General features: G+C 37.5%; 2 protein-coding genes and 1 long non-coding RNA gene across 3 annotated transcripts in view; all 3 read left to right on the forward strand.

Moving 5' to 3' along the window:
• Positions 1-21,604, forward strand: part of LOC136241025 (contactin-6-like) — a 118,144-nt gene that overhangs the window by 68,850 nt on the left and 27,690 nt on the right. The gene's annotated exons all lie outside the window — the stretch shown is intronic.
• LOC136251661 (uncharacterized) lies at positions 6,269-8,496 on the forward strand. The gene is made up of 3 exons (XR_010699139.1): positions 6,269-6,356; positions 7,648-7,719; positions 8,230-8,496. It is a non-coding gene; the product is annotated as an uncharacterized lncRNA (long non-coding RNA).
• On the forward strand, positions 10,565-14,378 carry LOC136242140 (contactin-5-like). Its single transcript, XM_066033550.1, has 4 exons — positions 10,565-10,901; positions 13,564-13,884; positions 13,942-14,268; positions 14,353-14,378. The coding sequence occupies exons 1-4, from the start codon at positions 10,565-10,567 to the stop codon at positions 14,376-14,378; spliced, it is 1,011 nt and encodes a 336-aa protein (XP_065889622.1).

Here is a 21,604-nt window from a genome sequence, read left to right on the forward strand (position 1 = left end):
AAGGATGACAGGAAGACACACCTATGATGTTCTGGCATGCAAAATAGAACAAATCCATACAAGCTATAGCTTAGCTGGAAAAGTTTGTGCTACGATCACAGATAATGGATCCAACTTTGTTAAAGCTTTTACAGTGTTCTCAGATTCTGCTAATTGTACTACTGAAGAACGTGAAGACGTCGAGGAAGAAGGAGAGGATGTGGCTTTTGAAAACGTTGATGAACTGCTATCAGTGGACCCAGAAGAAACTAACATTGATGATGATTTAACTCAAGTGCAGTATGACTTACCACCACACTATAGGTGTGCTGCACACACACTTAATCTGGTTGCCAGTAAAGACGTTGACAAATTCCTTTCATCTTCCACTACATCGAAGACTGTGTACCGCAACTCATTTGCTAAGAGTTCTGCCTTATGGAATAAGGCAAGTAGATCTACAGTAGCTTCAGATACTGTACAAGAAGTAACTAAGAGAAAGCTGATTGTGCCCACTGCCACAAGGTGGAACTCTTATTATGATGCAATAGTTAGAGTAACAGAGAATTCTTTAGTAGAATTAAATGAGCTCTGTACGAAATTGAAGTTGCGTTGTTTCAGTGAACGAGAGTTTAAGTTTCTGAAGGAGTACTGTGTTGTTTTAAAGCCTCTTTCAAGAGGTTTAGACATTTTGCAAGGAGAAGACAACTGTTTTTTTGGTACTGTATTGCCAACCTTAGAAGCTATTATCAAGAAAGTGGTGGCTCTTCGACCTGATCTTTCATCAATGACCATTGGGCTTGCTGGTGCAGTAGAAGATGCCATCAGAGATCGTTTCCAGAAGGTTTTCCAAAATGATAATGCCATCATAGCAGCCATAACTTTGCCAAAGTTTAAGCTCAAGTGGGTGGAATCACAAAGCAAAAAGGATCTGTATAAGCAAATGCTCATCCAAGAAATGCGATCACATGCTACAGATGAAGTTGTGGCTGTGCAAAAATCACAGGATCAGCCAACTAAAAAGAATAAAGATGATTTCTATGACTTTAAATCAGATGAGGAATCGGAGTCACAGAGCAATGTGGAAATTGAAGCAAATGATTATTTAAATAATGCAAAGACTATTGAGAGTCTCCACAGATATCCTGTAGTAAAAAGGCTTTTCCTTTTGTACAATACGGCATTGCCTTCCAGTGCCCCAGTTGAACGACTATTCAGTCTAGGTGGATTAGTGTTATCACCAAAACGGAACCGATTGATTGATGACAGATTTGAAAAATTACTTCTCATGAGATACAACAAGGACTTTTTACATATTTAGTTTTATGTGGACAGTGCTTGTACATATGTAATTTAATTGTATTATTGTCTCACATGATTACATTGCAAATTTATTATCACTTAATTCACTTTATGTCTACTGTCTTGAAATGATATTGCTAGAAAGAATTAACTAGTAACGTAACTACTAGTTACTTGGTAAAAAGTAACTGTAAATGTAACTGAGTTACATGAGATGAAAGTAACTAGTAACTAGTAACTGATTACTTTTTTGAAGTAACGACCCCAACTCTGTATAACAGTCACTTAGCTGTAGTGGAAACCCCTTTTCAAAATTCCTGCGTACGCCCCTGAACACAGTAATGTACAGTAACATTGTGTGATTGCACATCCTATGCAAATCAGCTGTGCTGCCTGCCTAGTAATAAGTAATAATAAGAAGAATAAAGAATCATGCAGAACTGGGCTTTTCTAGCCGAAAGTATCACCCTAAACCAGTCTCAATTTCCCTTAATGATTTCTTCACTGTTCAACGTCACTTCATCCTGAGATGTGCCTTTTCACCATCTGTAGTATATACAATACATGCATCATGGACTTTCCTTTGTCCCCAGTTCTTTTTGCTGACAACGCAAGGTGTTCAGTTTTTCGCGATAGTACATTAGTGGCTTCCTGCTAGTAATTTATTTAGTATGTACTGCTCGACGTTTTGTGGTGGCCAGTACATTTGTTTCTTGTGTGTTTGAGTCCAACTAATTGTTCCAGATGACGGGTATAGGATAAGAACTCATTTTTAGCAAAGAAGAGCAGGTACTTTGGCATGGTTTAATTGCTTGCATTTCTTAATGCACTCAGTGCTTTGCTGTACTAAAGTATTTCATTCTATGAGCACTATTTTAATTGTTTGTTTATTGCGTGCTTGAATTCAACTGACTGTTCCAGACGACGGGTGGATAAGAACTCATTCTTAGCAAAGTATAGAACAGGCACGAGCTGATTAGTCTTGAGTTCAACTGACTGTTCCAGGTGACGGGTGGATAAGAACCCAGTCTTAGCAAAGTAGAACAGGCACGTGCTGATTAGTCTTGAGTTTAACTGACTGTTCCAGATGACGGGTGGATAAGAACCCATTCTTAGCAAAGTAGAACAGGGACGTGCTGATTAGTTGGCACAGTTTAATAGGTTTTGTTCTTAATGCATTGCTTTGCTGTGTAAGTTCTTTGTAGTAAGGTATTTCATTGTATGAACACTGATGTACTGGCCTGCAGCTGTGTGCCCAGCTTGTTACAATTGAGATTGGTTGCTTAGGGCACTTTACACCTGCGACGCTGACCAATGTATCTCATGCATGCAAGTTATCATCCAGAGCTATTAAGCCATTGTTTGATCAAGCTGCCAGAATTGCAACATCCTGCTTATACAGAATTTTAATGCTCACTACTCAGAACTGTGGGGTCTGACAGATCTGTTCTACTAATTAATTTAACTAATAGTTTATGTATGTGCGTGTTTTGTTTCTTTTTGTGTGTGTGTGTGTGTGTATTTGCCTTGCCAGGGCTCCAGCAGCTTTAAAGCCTCTGGTACCCCTGCATCTATGCCCCTTATTTATTTCCTGTACACTTGTCTTAAACCATAAGATGTATATATCAATCAATTAATTCAGTTGTTGTAGAATATCAGTGCACCAATGCATGTGCAAAATTACAGTTTATGTTCAATGAAAAAATTGATGGCATCTTCTCTGATTGACTTCCCATAGCTCATCAATTCATCTTTATGAAACACTAGTTAAGCAGATTGATCACCAGTTCGCACAAACAAGTGTAAGAATTTTTAAACTAGAGTAGGGATCAACTAGAATATGGTGCACCAATAAAAAATACTGAAACAAGCCTGAGTTAGTATATTATGACAGCAAATCACTGTAACACAAAAAGAAGTGAATATCCCTACTGTGCATTTCAATTATGGAAACTCCACAGCACAGTATGGATATTCAATTTGCTGCCATAATATACTAACTCAAGCTTGTTTCAGCATACAGTACTTGCATTATTCTAGTTGATCCCTACTCTAGTTTAAATTCCTATTTTTTTCTTTAACTTGTTGTATAGAGAGCATAATATAGTGATTAGGGATCATAAAAAGTAGGGAAACAAGGGAGGTCACCTACCTGTATTTCAGTCTATACCCATGCATGACTGAATTAGGGATTAAATGTCCACTAGTATATCTGCAGGTGAATAGGTGTTTCCCTTGTTTTCCTACTTTTTGTGTGATCCCTTAACATTTTCCTTATACTTGTTTATTTAGTTTTTTTGTAACATCATTATGAATGGTAAACCCATGCATACCGCATCAAAAGAAAGAATGGTTCGTCTGTACATGTGCCCCAACTATCAATTGCCACTCAAAGGTGAAGTGGCCATTATGCTTCACTTTCAGCTATGCTCATCCCGTTACACAGTGCTACAAACAAAGAGGGTAGTAGGAGTGTGTGATGTTGCCATGAAGTGTGTCTGATATTGCCATGAAGGGTGTGTAATGTTTCTGTGAAGTGTGTGTGTGTGTTTGTGTGTGTGTGTGTGTGTGTGTGTGTGTGTGTGTGTGTGTGTGTGTGTGTGTGTGTGTGTGTGTGTGTGTGTGATGTTTCCCTGAAGAGTACGATGCGCCTCTGCAATCAATCCAGTCACTGTGAAAAAAAGGACAATTCAAGTGCCCAACTATCACTTACTGACTCGAAGTGAAATGAGCTATGTTCAACCCATGACACAGTGTTACAAATGAAGAACAGTAGGAGAAGCACCTCTGTAATCAATCCAGTCACCACAGATGATTCCTGCGGCTCTGCGATTCCTGCGGCTCCTGTATCTATTGATTCCCATTTACAAACATAGGGAAACCATCGTGTTACCACGAATCAACATCTTTGGCTGTCAACAAAAAGACAAAGGTAAGTCCATGATGTGTGCATTGTACTAGAGCTGAGCAATAGTACAACTATCACTATTCACAATTGATAGTAACTTTTATATCATGATAGCGATAGTATCACGATATTACTACTAGTTATCAAAGACACTCAACCTCACCATGAATAATCTAATTACACACCACGTATCTGCTTTTCTAACACTCCATTGGTAAAAAGTGTTATATATTGCAGTTGTAATCTTTGTTGTGTGTGCTCTACTGGACTTGCACAGTTACCTTAACTTTAACAAAAACATATTACTTCTTTTTTGACTAAACACAGATCACAATAAGTACTAGATCCTACAACATACACATGCAAGGTTAACATTTAATGCTTAGTAATATATTACTTAGCGCCACATAGTTTACATCTGTGTGGTAAACACATTATATAGGTGAGTACAATACTACAGCTTAGCTATTGTGTAGTTCTGATGTTTAACTTATCTGCATGCTCACATCATTTCAGTGTACTAGCAGGATGGCATAAGACTTTTATGTACTGTAAAAAGTGACATCACCATGCATCTTGCATTCATGAATGGTCCCGAAGTAATAGTTTGGTTCCCATTACTACTATACCCATTACATTAGAATGTGAAGATAACCCTGCATGTAGGGCAGGTACCAATACAGGCCATAGTATGTACATGTTGGACTGAGCCCTCAAAAACATGTAATAACTTTTTGAATGAAATTACACAAGTTCTTGAATTTGGATACTATACTGCTTGTCCTGCTAAAATTTCATTTAAATGTATCACTAGAGTTATCACCACACATTCCTGTAGAGAAGCCATAAAAGTATATGTGACCCAGTCTGAGAAAACCGGTCTTATCGCCCATGTCAGCAGATTCGATTTTTCACCCAGGACACACAGCTACATGAATAAACTATCCCATATTAGATTCTCTGATAGCAATAAATAGTTTGAGTTTGGCCGTCTTTCCTGTATACGGCAATGCTACGAACAAAGGAAAGGTGGCCAAACTCAAACTATTTATTGCTATCAGAGAATCTATACTCATTGCTTTATTGAGAATTAAATTTGTGTGGCATTCATGAAGATGCTCACATACTTAAAAATAGCAGCATCACATAGTTCTCATTAACACTTTAACAATAACATTGTATTATCTGATTAGCTAATATTAATTTTACAACTTGCACACCTTGCACATGGCCGCATTATGATATCATTACTTTTTGTCGCAGTTAACTCTGCTTTACTTGGACGCGCACTTTTTTTACAGCTATAAGCTGGTTTTGGATGGGATTTCAATACCTTTGTTAGAATAAACAATGCACTGTTGATAACAGTAGGTGAGTTTCCATGGTTTTGACAGAAACCCCAGATTACAGTGACAGAATATTATTAATATATAACTGTAATTTTAGTGGCCAGGGCCGCCCACATTGGGGGGGAGGGGGGTAACTGGTGTATTTTTCCCCCTGCCCCAGCCCGAAAGGGGCCCCTTGTTTAAAGAAAGATCAATATACTCTAATAGAGCAGTCAGGATCTAGACCCTTCCTTGCCACTGGGCCCCTCTTTAACTCTTTTCCCTGGGCTCTCTAATTTTTCTGGATGGCCCTGTTAGTGGCATGCAACTGCAGTCAACTACCACCCATTTTAACTAGTAAACCCTTAATAACACTGCCTTTCATCTTGTACTGCATTAAAACGATCAAGATACTCTATTAGAACAGTCACAAAACAGCTGTAACACAGCGATCAATATTTAGCATAGTTACAACTTCTGCTTAGCATCGGATTGTATAGTTTAAATTACTAGCTACTTACAGACTTTACAATATAAAAATATGGCACTTGTAGAAATGTGACTGTTCTATTAGAGTATCTCGATCTACTTCAAGCATTGACTAATTCAAGCGAAGAAGTTATGCCCCTTCCAAGAGATCTTGTGAAATGAAATGAGAATAGTAAAGAAAAGGCAAGTATGTACAGAGACAATAGAAGGGCGCGTAATTATGTCCTGTTGTAAATAAATTTATATTACTAGCTACTAAATAAGCGCACCAGAATAGGCTTGTGAGGCTGTTGTCTCCAAGGTTGTCTCATTACTTGTCTTTTCGTGTTGAAGGGATTTAGTCACAATTGGTGAGTTTAACTATACATGTACTTGTGTTGTAAAACTTAATTGTAAAAAGGCGATTAGCACATATCATGATAAACATGTATTGTCACAGTAGAGTCTCTCACGATTATTAATACGAGACATTGAACCAGGGTAAAAAATTTACTGCTATATTTAGAGGTTGTAGCGTTTGTATATCTTAGTATCTTAATAAATAATTCTCCATGATCACTAATCACTAATAGTACAGTGAAAACTGGTCATTATTCAGGCCGTAGGGACAAAAATTAGCTTTTTAAAGAGGTAGCTGCATTTTGCGGCCTTAAAAAAGGTAAGAAGCATGCTGTTCTAACTGGCTATAGAGATGGATTTAGTGTGTGACAGCGTATGAGACAGTGAGTGCTGGTAGCAAGGGGGCAGCCAATCTGTTAGAGCACCAAAGGCACTACTTCAGACTTAGGCAGTTGGCTGTCAGCCCAAAGTGTAAAAGTTTCACTATTGGTCCTTATAAGCTCCTGATGAAGAAAGTGATGAAGTCATTATCCATAGGATATATTTTTCAGAGTATCCATTTCAGTTCTACAATACAGTAGCCAAGCATGAGATGAACATAACACAGCATTCCGGTGGTTTAGTGGTGACCACAACACTGCCTGAGGTAAACTGTGGTGAGATTTGAGACTACTGGAAGCCCTGGAATACCTTCAACACATGAAATACCAAATATCTAATGCCTAGCTTTGTGTGGACCTGTCTTGGTGGCCACTTGTAAAGAAGGAAAACAGCTGCCACACAGTCTTTCGACCGAACAGCTAGTTTCCACACCTCTTAATTATCAATTTGTAAAATCTTGAGCAAAATTGTGTGTGCGAGTAAGTGTGATGTTGTGCATCGGCAGTGCCGTGTATATGGTTGCTGCCTAGCATTGACACATCACGAGTATTGAAGTCACAATGTACTGTATCATCCATCTAAATACAATCTCTGAATGTGTCATTTAGTGTAGAGAGCAATCTTCCACAAGAAGTGACCTGCAGGTTTCAGTGTATATTGTTAACCTTTAATATTGTTCACCATTGTGATTGTGAACTGTATGTACAGTGAAACCTCACTTAGTGGCCACCTCTTTAATAAGACCACCTCATTATATTGGCCACCTCTAGTAGATCCCAAATATAGCTAAGCAGTACTTTATAACCTCATTAATAAGGCCACCTTGTTATTCAGGCCAAATTTTGTGGTTCCACAGCTGGCCATATTAATGAAGTTTCATTGTACTTATGTGAATTTTTATTTTTCGTAACTTTTCTTCAGGTTTACTGATGGGCACTATGAAGCATTGGTGACTGGTCCGTACATAATGTGGTGGCTTGAAATGCTAAAACAGTACGTAGCATGTCTTGTATGTACATGTAATGTGTTGTAATGTGTCCACACATCCACACATCTTAGAAATAAATATAGTTGTATTCTCTATACTCAGTTCCATTGTGCCACTGGGTCATAAGTGGGTTGAGTATGGATCATCTAGGACATTTGAGTCACATTTTGTCCTGGCCAAGTGGATCTCATCCACTGACAGAATATACAGGATCAGATCACGTGTATAAATTACGGTGGAACTTGTTTATTGCCACCTTCACTCAATAAGCAGGTAATAGTGTATAAATTCTCAATTGGAATTGGCTTTTCAAGAGAGGTTGTCTTTCTATACTGGTGGCCATTAAGACAGGTTGTACTGATAGAGTGTACATACTAGAGATGCAACAATATCCTCCACTTAGTGTTGTTTGATAGTGATGCAATGGAGACTATGTATTGTTGCATTTAAATACTATGCTATTATATTGCAACTCTAGCACGTATTTATAACAGGAATGTTTGTTAACTGTTTAGACATACTGGAGCCACACCCACTCATCTGGATTCTACAAATGGAGTCATACCAACTTGTCATCATACTTACGTGTTACTCCCATTGTACTTGGATTGGATGAATATATACATGCCGTCATGTGAGACTTGCTACCATGGCAGGCCACTGAAAAACATTTCATAGCTGTTATATTACAGTCATTATTGTGCAATTCTTACATTATTGTTGTGAAAAGTTTTTGGCATTCATGTGTCCTCTGTATGTTGTAATTACATGTATAATTTTTGTGTGGGGGTGCTATAAAATGCAATAATGCATGGTGACAATTGGCTAGCTACATGTGCTAATTACTCGCAGCTTGTGTCAACAACTGGTAACCGCAGTTGTACTCTGTGTCGTTCTTTAAGCCGCGCCCTTAGAGGACAAATTACGTCACGGTGGGGGCGACTAAATTCAAATTTAAAACGAACGATGGTATGCAGCACCATAGATTATATCTGTGGACTATAATCTATGGCAGCACACTTCTTTGTGGCTATATGCACTGATTAACTACATAGAGCGCCAGTTCATCAATACCCAGTGACCGCAGTTGTGCTCTGCGTCATTCTTTAAATTCCGTGTAAAATTCTTAGAGAGCAAATTACGTGGGGGCGACTAAATTCAAATTTCAAACTAGTCATTCTCGAAAACATATGTTTCAATCTGAACGAAACTTTTAGAACAGTTTAAAGATACATTGCCCTACATGCCAAGCGAGTATTGCGGAAAACAACAATCTGGGATTTGTATTTTGCCTCTAGGTCGACTGAGGACGACTGAAACTTCGTTTGGTGCTGAAATTACGACGGTAGGCCGGGTAATCATGTATGGTGAAATCGATGATGTGAATCTTGAGGCGATTGAGTGAATACTGAAGTGATAGCAGGGCAATCAATGTTTGGAATGCACAAAGGAACGCAAGGCATACACCTGCGGTTGCGTCTAACCGCATGCGATAAAAAAAAAAAAACAACGAAACTTCCCCTTTGATGTCGGCAATCTCGATCACGAAACAATCGGTATGGATTTGCTTCACTGCTTGTGTGGTAGTTACTAGTGACACGATGAGTTCAACTCTAGAGTTTCAGAGGGATAGCGTAAGTGGCGGGTGAGTTACAGGACGGCCGAATTTGACAACGTTCGTTCCTGTAAAATCCTCACGTAGTGTTCGCGTCATTTATTGTCTGCGGCGCGCGTTTCTGCTTTACTGGCCGCGCGACTCACTACCGTGAGTCTTGATCTAATTCCACATTTAAAATCAGCTAGACTTGAGTGGTCTAGTTTTGCTGGCTGCCTTTCCCAAGCCCAGTGGCAATCCGTACGTGCGGTGTGGGGCCTTAATGGAGCTCTGGTCAGCCTGGGAATGACTGTATGTGGCTGTACAGCTCTGTGGTGTTGAATAAGTACCTCTGCAGTGAATTTCCTTTCATTTTAGCCAGTTTTGAGACCTCAATGGCTCAAAACTTGGCCTAATTCATCCCTTGGCCTAATTCATCCCTCGGTTTAAAAACTATCTACAATGGCAGGAAACTTAGTTGTTGGCTACTTGCACAGTGGATGCTCTGGAAGGTAAGGAATTGGTGTAAAACGTGTGAAAATTTGGTACACATAGCTTCAACCATTGGCGAGCTACAACACACTAAATACTTAAAACTGGCATTTCTCGATACTTTTAAATAGGTGATAAGCCCGGTTTTGTCAGACTGGGTCACATATACCATACTCTGATTTGACCTTTACTCAGACTTGCAATGGAGCTAAACCGCATTTACTGTCACCACTATAGTTAGCTGAAATACAATTTCTCTTGAGAAAAAATTCACTCTTCTTTTCTAGCTGTTATCTCAGGGCTCAACTCAACATGTAGCTACATACTATAGTACAATTATGTCATTGAGCTTGTTAAATTGGACATGTGAGCACTTATAAAATTTGCCTACTTTCATGACTCGTAACTGCACAGAATACAGATAATCTATTCTACCCCCTGAATTATGACCTGATAACTGATGGGGTGCCCACATGCCTGGAGTTTGCAGGCTTGAAGCCTAATAAGGTATATACTGCTATATATCAACTCATTGTGTAGTAAAATGTCTTTTTAGTGTATAATATCTGATCAATGGTTCAAGTATGCATGATATCCTTATTGGGATAATATCACTGCTCTACTGCATAAGCATAATATGTGTAGAGTGGTAGCAGCTGAGCTTTGTCCCTGGAGTTGAAATCAGTACTTGGCTTGCTGCAGTGGCTATGTTTCAGGTTAAACATATCTTGCAAGTTACTGGGCAAATAAATAAATAAATTGTAATGATTGCAGACATGTTTCCTGCTCTCTGTTTTCCAGGTACAGCTCCACGATTCACTACAGAGCCAGAAGATAGAGTGGTGGTACCTCAAAAGAACAATGAGAATGTCATAGAGAGGTTCCCATGTAGTTTTGATGGTCCAAACATCACAGTGACATGGTATCGTAATGATGTGGTACCAAGAGATACCAATCATATTATACATGATAATGGTACACTGGAGATTACTGCCATTGTAGATGGAGTTGATGCTACTACAGATGGAGTGATTTATCACTGTGTGTTGTCTAATGAAGTGGGTAGTATTAGGAGTAGACCAGCTCTGATACAACTAGCCTGTAAGTGGTATGATTGTCATTGTCATGTAGTGTGCATGTGTTTATGTTAATCTTTGAGGTGAAAAGTTTTAGGCAATGAAAATTAGTGAAACTGATTAGAATAGGTCGTTATCCTCCCATGGTAATCTGTATAGAGTTGTACCTAGGCATTCCAGTATCTGAGATTTTTAAATAAAAAAATTCTCCGTATATTCCCCAATAGAACCCTGGCACAAAATAACAACTCGAGTTTCACTTGGGATTGCTCCATCGTCCGAGCTCCGATGAGGATCAAAATCGTTATAGGGTTTGTCCACACACTGATCATCATGAAAATCTTAGTTTTATCGTGCGTGTTGCATATAAGTACGTTTTGTGTTGTTTTGTAATCTTTTCAAGCCTTGAAATGTACAGTATGTAGAATATTTTAAAACTTTTATAAACGTACTGCCGGGTGGAAGGTAGTCATTGGCGCTTACTTTAAAGTGCGTAGTTACTTCGCTTGGGTTAGCGATTTTCAGCTCCAGAGCAATTTTCTGATGGCTGTGTCATCAGCTCAAAAGTATAAACTACTTCAAAGTCAGCATAACAATGCCACAATTGAAACCACAACTCCACCTTAGGTATTGTTGCATCATTGTGGCACCTCCACCTTAGTTGTTTACCTTTATAAGTTGTTAACTTGATGTTTTTACTTACTTGAGATAACCACTTGCCTATCAGTCAGTGTTGGGAGTAACGCGTTACATAAGTAACGGGTTACATAATATTATTACTTTTGTGGTAACTAAGTAATATAACGAAATATGCTATAAAAATGGGTAATATAACTCAAGTTACTTTACTTTCAAATGTAACGCGTTACCTAAGTAATATAGTTACTGTAACGAGTCTAATATTACGTAATATTATTACTACAAGTAACGAAGTTACTAATCTCGTTAGTTATCCTCTGAGTAATGCCTAGCCACAACGAAGTAACGAAGCCTACTGAATGAAGCTTATTCACCACCTTCTTACTTATAACCAAGATTTGCACATTGTCCAACAACGCAATCATGTCACGTGATAAGGTGGTAGTTTCACACGTGACAGCTTAAGGCTGTGGATATAATACGTAATATTATTATAGTTACTTTATTTTATGAGTAATATGTAACTGTAACTAAATAGTTCAGTTGCAAGTAATATGTAATATGTAACTAGTTACTTTAACTTGCCCAACACTGCTATCAGTGTACACCATTGTATTGAGAAGTGTGCAGTAGGTGAAACATGTTTGCTCACCACAAAGCATACAAAGATCACTGAGATCCGATAAGATCTGAAATTACTCTTATTACATGTACAAACTTGCAGCTAGAAGCAACTGCAGTTTCAAGATAGTCCAGATTGCTAGATGGCTTCCTGATTCAATTGTGCCATTTCCCCCTTTAAAATGTATGGGGAGCCCCGGAGAAAAATTGTACCGTTTTTCAGTTTTTAAGCACTGTGCATGCTAAAGTAGCTAATTCCAACCCACCAAACTATATATTTCTGAGATTGGCAATCAATACTCTATCTTTTGAGCATATAAAAAGCCCATTTTTCCAACATTTAAAAATTGAGCTGGAATGCCTAGTTGTACCTATAATTGGGGTGAGCCTGAGCGAGCCCCACACTAGGGAGTCAGCGGTGTAATGGACATGTTTACAATAAATTACGATATAAAGCGGATACCTTACACATGCTTCCAGACCATTCTCCTTATACAGTGTGCGTAGTCCATACAAGTGCATGTAATCGTCTGTTCCACGGAGGATTTAACGTGTAGATTACTGCTTAGCCATATTTGGTATGTGTAATGGTTAATATCACAAGAGTTATCGGTGTAGATTACTGTTATGCCATGTGAGTGATGTCTGGCTACATGTAACTATTGAATGGATATGGAGGAATATCTTAGATGTAGGAGGGAGCAGTGCAGGCTCAGAAGAGATGCAGAAACTCCTGAAGAGACAGAAGGAGAAGGCATAGAAACTGTGAATAGCTATATGCGGTGTTGTAGAACTGCAATAACGTGAAAAGAAGTGGTTAAAGTAGCAGATCAAAGACTTGACCTTATCAACACCTATCATACCATCAATAAAAGCTTTGCAGATGTGTACATATCAGGCTGTATTGATTCTTAGACACTCTCCTCCATAATGTTTCAGTAGTTTTCACTGCTATCAATACTTCAAAAATATACACTCAGGCTCGCCCCACGATGCTGTTAGCATCTGTCTAGTTATTGGTTAGGACCACAATCCATCAGCCTTGTGTAACAAACCTTCAGAAATTTGTTGGCCAGTGCTAATAGTACCAGGATGCAATAAATGGATATAATGTACACGTTGGGCATGTATGTATCAGTGTATGTGTAATATGTCAATGGTAGTAATAGCCTTTATGTGAGTGAATCATTGTTTTTAACATTTTGCTATTATTGTAATTCATTTCATTCTGACTGTTAATACTTAAAACACTAATACCTAACTAACTAATCAGTTTGATTTTGGTATACATATCTCAACACAGAAAAGTTGCATCATAAAAATGATCACTGTGTATCAAATTTTATAACAGCTAATTCCCTTAATAATAATTATAATATACTTTAGTTAATACATATAATCTTGTCTGTGCTTGTTATTGTTTGTAGCATTTGGTAATGACTGGAATGGCGTTGCCTCAAACACCACCATGGTTGATGTCACACTTGGTTCTTACATTTTGTTACCATGTAATCCTTCAATGGCCAACCCAGCTCCAATGGTAGAGTGGACACTTGATTCATCACCAATAGACATTTCTACTACTGACAAGTACAAGGTGTTACCATCTGGTGATCTGATTGTTGGAAATGTTGTTATGAATGATATCAGTGATGGGGGTAACCCTCGTATGTATCAATGTGAAGTGGTAAACAGGTTGATCTTTGAAAATATTCCTAGTCCTTATTCTTATCAACTAAGACAAGTTGGTAAGTTGTGTGTGTAATTGTGATTGACTTGTTTAATGACTGTTGTTTGTTGTTTAGATCGTTACAGTGAAAACCTCACCATCTATAACACACTAGAGAATACAATGTTACAGATTGGGTCTATTGCAGAGCTTGTTTGTCTGGCTATTGCTAATGATATCACTAGGTTAGAGTCTTTTTATAATAGAGCTGGATTTCAAGATCTAGATGACAACATGAGAGGGCCAATGTCAACTACTAGTACTAATATTGATTGTCGTTATACTTTGTTTATTTATGGAGTGAGAGAAGATGATGCTGGAGACTATTTGTGTTTAATACGAGATTTTGTTACTGGATTAACCACTGTACTGGATATGGTGCCATTTACTATTTCAGTGTTTGGTGAGTGTGTACATATAATATATCATGAATCCATATCTTGTAGCAGAATCATTAGTGATGTTGACATGCATGTCGTGTCTGTAGTGAAGAAAGATTTAATGGCACGCTAACTTTTCAATTAACATGTCACAAACAAATGTTTGTATTTAGGTATGTGTACATTATGCTGGAATAATTTTTGGAATAATCGGTGGTAAAAAGAATCAGGAATAATTCCAGAATAATAAGGTGATCTTCCGGGATAATTAATTAGAATTCACACATTTTTCATGTAGTATCACAAAAGAATTCAAAAAAGAACATCCATAAACATTACTAGCACAAAATCGGGCGAAAAGATCGAGATACTCTAATGGAGCAGTCACTTACTCTAATAGAACAGCCAGACAAGTTAGTTATGACTGCTCTATTAGAGTATCTTGATCTTTGGGTATGGGTTTTATGCTTGCAAGTAGTTATATTTTCAGTTGCAGAAGAATATCCATTTAACTTTTACAACTCCAGGAATTATTCCAGGAAATATTTGGGAATAATTGTGGGAATAATAGGTGAATAAAAAAAGAATTGCCAGAAAGAATAATAGGTAATTTAAAAAGCATAATGTACTCAAGCCTATTCGTATTTTATATTTCGTTTAGTAGTTTACTGAAGCAAAACAACAGTTTTACATTAATAGGATAGTATCCAGGTTTTTGGAGGGAGCCTTTTTCATGTGAAAACAAAACAAAATTTGCTAATTTTCTTTTAATAATGTAGCTCCCTGCATTTTTACTAATTGAACTTGTGCTATTTCATATGTGGCAAATCTAGTCACAATTAGTTTGCGGTGAATTAATAAACCTATTAGATAATGGCGGTGAAACCTTATAACTAAATATTCCATTTATCAGTTATTTTGTTTGCATAACTGAATAGCCAATCTCTAAGATATTCACTCAAAAATGTACGATTCTTGTGCTTTAACATTGATATCACACTTGTAGTAGGATTCTACTATCAGTATAATCACTTGGTTACTATTACTTTGGCCACTATAAGGACAATCTGACAATCTGACAAGCTGTACTAGAAATTTTAATGATACATATAACTTACATGCTAGGTGCAGCATAAAAATTGCAGGAAATGTCATTCAATTCAGTTGACCGGATAACCGACAGTTATGATCTGCTCAGTAACCTGTCCAGTTTTATGGCTCTATTAGACTAGTTTATTAAAAATATTACTTTATAGTAGGGATCCAGATGATAAAAAGTAGTCAAAGAAGAAGAGATGAATAATGGTAGTACAGCATTGCTCAGTGGGAAAATCCCTACATTGACATGTTATAGCAATCATTTTGTTCAATGCCAAATTAGGGATTTTTCCTAATGAGCTATGCTGCAATATCATCATTCACCCCTTGTTTCACTACTTTTTATTGTTTGGATCTCTGCTTCATTTTAAATTAATAATTAAAAACAGTTGAAAAGCAGTTATAAATTACTAAAAGTATACTGAACAGTCCTACTTTGTTTGCTCATGGAGCAAAGTTTCCTATCAAAAGAGGTGAACACATGTTCATTTAATAGCAATGGACTAACATGGCTAAAATTTACACTTCAGGTAAAGATCTCATGCTACCAATTCCTATGGCTTTACATGCAAAATGATGGCTTTTATTAATCTCTGCTTACTTTCCACTCCCAGATGTGTTTGTGGTGCTTTAAAATAATCATCTCCAGTTAGAAGTACTGACTGTCAGACTCGGTTTAGTCTTTTGGCCAAATTATAGGGAGACTTTGCACAACTCCACAAATTTTAGATTTAGTGTGTCACTTTGGGTCCCATGCTTCTTAAACTTACTCACCTGCTACCTAAATATATTTGTAACAAAAGTATGGAAGTATTTTTTAAAGTACAAATGAAGTATTGAATTCTGTATTAAAAACAGTAATCTCCTCAAATTTGGTCTTCTGAAGATCCCTAAAAATCTGTTTCCATACTTTTAACAATTAAAAACCACTACAAGAATTTTCGGGGAGTTCACTATTAGCTCTAGGAGAAGAATCAATTATAGTCTAAGAATTACAGTATTTTGTAACCACTCCATAATTTGTACATGATTTGCACTAAACAGAAGCTCAATATCTAAACTAAAACATGTGTTATTCATAAGAGTATCTTATCTGTGTTGGTTGCACAGCTTCATATAAAAGCATAATTTTATTTATGGAAGTCATAGAACATAGTAGCCTGCCCTCTTTCATTGTAATGATCTCTACTAGACTTTTGTTTGTTAAATATTATGTAGATTTTCAGAATAATCCAAAAACACGTATATTTACAGAAAGCCATTATGTTTGAGCTTACGTCATGTAATAGCTAAGATGATGTATGGAACCTAGGTCACTATTGATGTATAAAACATGGGATGTTCTATTAGCATCTCGAAAACCACCAGTGCAAATCAGCCACTAAAGGAATATGTTGTTAATCACTATATACCCTTATTGTATTTTGGGTGAAAAGATCAAAGTGAAAAGTGTACTTTTATTTCCATATTGTACACCTGGCTGCACACTTTAAAGCTGGCAGGGTGCTGTATTTATTTCAACTGTGCTGTATTTGCCCAAGTGTGCTGTATTTTCCCTTTGATCCCAATACAGCACTGTTGAAGTAGTAAACAAGTTGACCAAAGCATGACCAATGCCAGACACATTATCTCATTCCTTTCAGCAAACCACTGCAATGTTACGAAGCCATTCTATAATTATGATGTATCATAAACACATAGAACAATGCCATGACCTAAATACAAGTGGGTGGACTAACCTGAAAGCCATTCTTAGTGAATGCGGTTAGCGAAAGAACAGAGCAGATGGCATTAGTCAACACTACAAAGTGACTCCTGTCCACGTTGTAAAGCCAGGTGGAACACGATAAGTTAATTCACTTCCAGTTTCCTTTGTGGTATGGTGACCGTATTTTGGAAAACCATACATTTGGGAACATTGACCTATTTTCTTTTTATAGCTAAAATGAAGCACTGAGTGGTTATCTACCTTGTGTGAAAATTTTGTGATGATACAATAAAACATTCCAAAGATATGGCTAATTTACTGTCTAATACATAACAAACTAACTTTCCATTATCAGTTTATAGTACTGTATAGTGATCAGGTAGAACAAATGATGAAAAATCACTTTGTTGACATAGATTTCCATTCCTACAATCTAAATGGGATGCTAGATAGTTTAATCATGTGCTCTTAGTGCTTTTCTTCAGTTAAATCACATGTATTATGATCTAAAGAGAAAAAAATGTTTGGTTTTATAAATGAACAAATCACCCAATTTGTAAGTTAATGTTGTCACTAACCTTGCCTGGGACAACTGTATTCTGTGATTCTCTGCCACAATCCGTAGCCTCACTTGTCTCCCGAAATCATCTAGCTCAACCACTATCTGTAGTTGATTGTGGTGAGTTGGTAGGTGTGCAAGGCCTCGACTGCTTTGGGTCAAGACTTTTTACTTTTGATTAAAGGCCAAGAGTAACATTACAAATTAGGCGACAAATACTTGGGCAGGCAAGAATGTTGGAGCAGGGCCAGCAAAATTGACCGTCCAAATTCTTGCTGCAGAAGCCATAGAAAGGAGACCATGTACACATGGGAATCTTTCACCCCAAGGATTCTGGCGCTTGAACTCAATGATGCTTATTGTTATACATGAATGCATAATACAATGTTTACAATTGAACAGTGCAAAGTTGAGTTACTTTCTATAAGCTGGGTGCTGTGTAGATGATGTCACTGAAGTGGAGGAAGGTGTTACGTACTTGTGTATTGCAATGAATGTATGTGTAGTAACATTAAAAAGTATATATACTGAGCAGAAATCACATTGCGTCAACACCATCACCAGGTGAGTCCTTGGCCATGCTCTGTGAGGAATAGAGGGCCAGTTTGTGTTACTCTTCGTCCCAGAAATGGAAGCATCCCTAGTATGGGGCATACAGGGGTGTCAGTTGCTCCCAAGTAAATTTGTACACCCTGTCGAACAGGTCAGTGTTTGATTGTTTGATAGTGATTTAAAAAAAAAATTTTGGGACTCGAGGATATTTTTATACAAGTAGGGTTGATTGGATAGTGTCTGCTTGATACTTAGCATTATTCGGAGAGCGATCGGCAATCTGACTCTCTGTGGGGAGTCCAATGCTTGAGACTTTTTTGATGCCACGTAAAACTAGCTGAAGTCGAGGTGTGAGCTGCTCACTGAAAGATACACTTTGATAGTGATGCAAGAGATGTTGACCTCAGCTAGGATGTGTGACAAATAGAATTACTGTTGATTCTGATGATAGCATTCGGGAGGTCCTAGATGTTTGCAGAAATGGATGTACTTTTTCTTTCCGGCAGAGTACGTTGTTATAGACGATGGGGTTAGTTTTTTGAGCAAGGAAGTGATCAGCCTTGTTGCGGAGCTGTAGCTTTCTTTCTCGGCATGGCATTACGAAGAGCAATTGCCGACTCGTTTGATTAGTTGCACGTGTTACTGCGCATGTGTCAGTATTCTAATTACAGCACTGATACTCTTATTGATGCCGTACTCTGATAGCCATTGGATACTAGTATTTTTTTACCTGCATCATGGTGAGTATTACATTTGTTAGTTTCCAACATTAACTCGTTTTAAATGCTTTAAACTTCATTTAATTGTTATCCGACACAATGTGAAACTGCTACATATTCTGATATAATTGAGTATATCTCCTAGATAAAAGAAGCTATGGGTGTGAAACTTCACAGCAAGAAGGCTTAATAGTTGCTTCATCAGAATGTGCAAAAAAATAATTTTAAAAAATCTCTGAAATTTTCAATTGAGTTTTTCCACAAATTTAGCTTGTGCCCAAATGTATGGTTTTCCAAAATGTGGTCACAAATGCACTTTCATCTGCTAAACATGATAGCAAGTACAATAGTCACAGACTTACTCATGGGCATTAATTTAAGCCAGGCCTCAAACTGATGAACAGGCAACTCAAATTAATTAAAGCTACACAGCTATAGCTTCATCACGCTGGTGCAGTATGAACGAGTACGAACAATGCGATAAATGTCTCGAATAGTTAATCACTGCAATACACACGATCTCGAACTTACACAGATAGGCACTCACCTCCTGCTACTCGGCATCACCCCCACACTTTGCAGCCACTACTTTAGTACAATAAACCAGATAAAGCACTGCCATGCTCGTGCAATATGGAAAAAAATAGCACTTGGGCATGGTCTCGAACCTAATACAGCACTTGGCTTCATAACATACTTAGTCGCTAACTTTTCTTCAGAAGTGGATAATCCATACTGACAAATATCCATCCTTTACTGTTTCTTTTAAAAGTCTCTTACAACCATTGCAGAAGTCGAGTTACAAAAATTCATATGTCCAGAAGTCTGAAGTACATTTATTATTTTCACACGATTTCCAATATTTCTTGTAGATTGTCACAGCTATTACATGAGGTAAGGTCAGACATAATGACATCCCGTAGTAAATATACGTGTTTTCAGATTCTTCTGAAAACCTTTATATTTATCATAATGAACTTATTTGAATGTGTGAGTATTTGGCCATGGTCTTCCTGGTACACAACCCTACACAGGAAGTATGACATATGAAGTTAACTTACGTTTAATTCCTACTATATAGCTTGTATTATATTTACTACTTACACTGATTGACAGGGTCATGATTACAATAAAGAAGCAAGTACATTATAGTAGTACATAACAGGGGCGTAGCTAGAAATTTTAAATAGGTGTGGCAGACCTTGCTATGCTTATGAATGCATGATGTAGTGTGTAAGAACACCCAGCATGCATAGCATGCTCTAGATAGGGGTGTATGGGCATGCCCCCCCAGGAAAGTTTTGAAAATTAAGAGTTACAAGATTATATCTGGAGGTAATTTTAGTCTTATATGCGATTATATTGTCATTTTATACATGTAGTTCAGACTTTGACTTGAGAAGTATAGCTATATAAATAAACACTGATATAATATAACATGCAAAACATGTTAATCCAGGGGGTCCGGGGTATGTTCCCCTGGGAAATTTAAACCATCTGAGATTGATTGTGAGAGCAATTGAAGTAGTTTATCAAACTATTATATTAAAAATTTGCTTGACTGTTGTATTAGGATGAGTGCTCTACTAGGGTGACTGTTCTATTAGACTATATCGATCTTACTTGACCTGTTTCTGAAACCTGGGTAACCCCCTAGAGCTGCCCCTGGATGGACTCTTACTGTGTACAGTAAGTTGAAGTAAAAGCATATAAACTCAAGCTTTCAATGCATTTAAAAGGTCCAATGTAGCTTAGGCCTGTGCCAATTATGCCAGCATAATTTGGGGCATAATAGGTACCAAGAGCATTGAGCATACTGCTAGAATAATAGGCATAATTTTTGTACATTGGTTATCAGAGAGGATGAAACTCTGCTTATTTTGCATAATACAGAATGTAATAGTGTGAAAACATGGTAAAAATCAGATTTACAGCTATGTTGTGAAGAAAAGATTAGTTAAAGATTGATATACTCTAATAAAACAGTCACTGCATGTTGAAATGTCCTAACTGAATGTTCACGGATGCATTGAATACTCTAATAGAGCAGTCAAGACACAATTTTTTAATAAGAACATGATTATGGAGCATTATAGGGGAAATTTTGGAGCATTGTTCAAAAATATAATAGGCAATTTCAAAAGCATAATAGGCTCAGGCCTAATGTAGCTTGAGTCAGTTCAGTAATCAATATTGGTGAGGAAACTGCCTCACCTACCTACATTGTAGGTACGCCTCTGCATAGTATATCAGCTATGAACATTTTAGTTACAAAATTGTTGTAATTATTTTACATACACCCAGGTCACCCCATTCACACTATCCCAGGTTAGCCAGAATGTTTTCAACTCGGGTTATTGAACTCGGGTTGGCACTTGTTCACACTACTACATCTGACATGAGCTCACCGGATAATAATTAAAGAAACAAGCACATGAGCTTTTGATTAATTAGGAGCTTAGCACTAAAATTGTAGCGATGAAGCATAGAACCAGCTGAAATAAGTCATCCTGAATTGGCCAGCTCAGAATGTATTTACACTGTATCCTATCCTGGGCCATCCTATGCCAGCCCACACACCTCTCCTTGTCATGCCATGCTGGACCTGGTTTGGCACAGCTTGATTGATTCACACTACAATTTATTTCAAGCTGTGTCATGCTCTATCCAGTAGTGTGAACAGGGTGTTAGTACATGTCTTGCTGTTCTGTGCAGAATAAGAA

This window comes from Dysidea avara, chromosome 1 (genome assembly GCF_963678975.1).
Source record: "Dysidea avara chromosome 1, odDysAvar1.4, whole genome shotgun sequence".
Taxonomy (NCBI): domain Eukaryota; kingdom Metazoa; phylum Porifera; class Demospongiae; order Dictyoceratida; family Dysideidae; genus Dysidea; species Dysidea avara.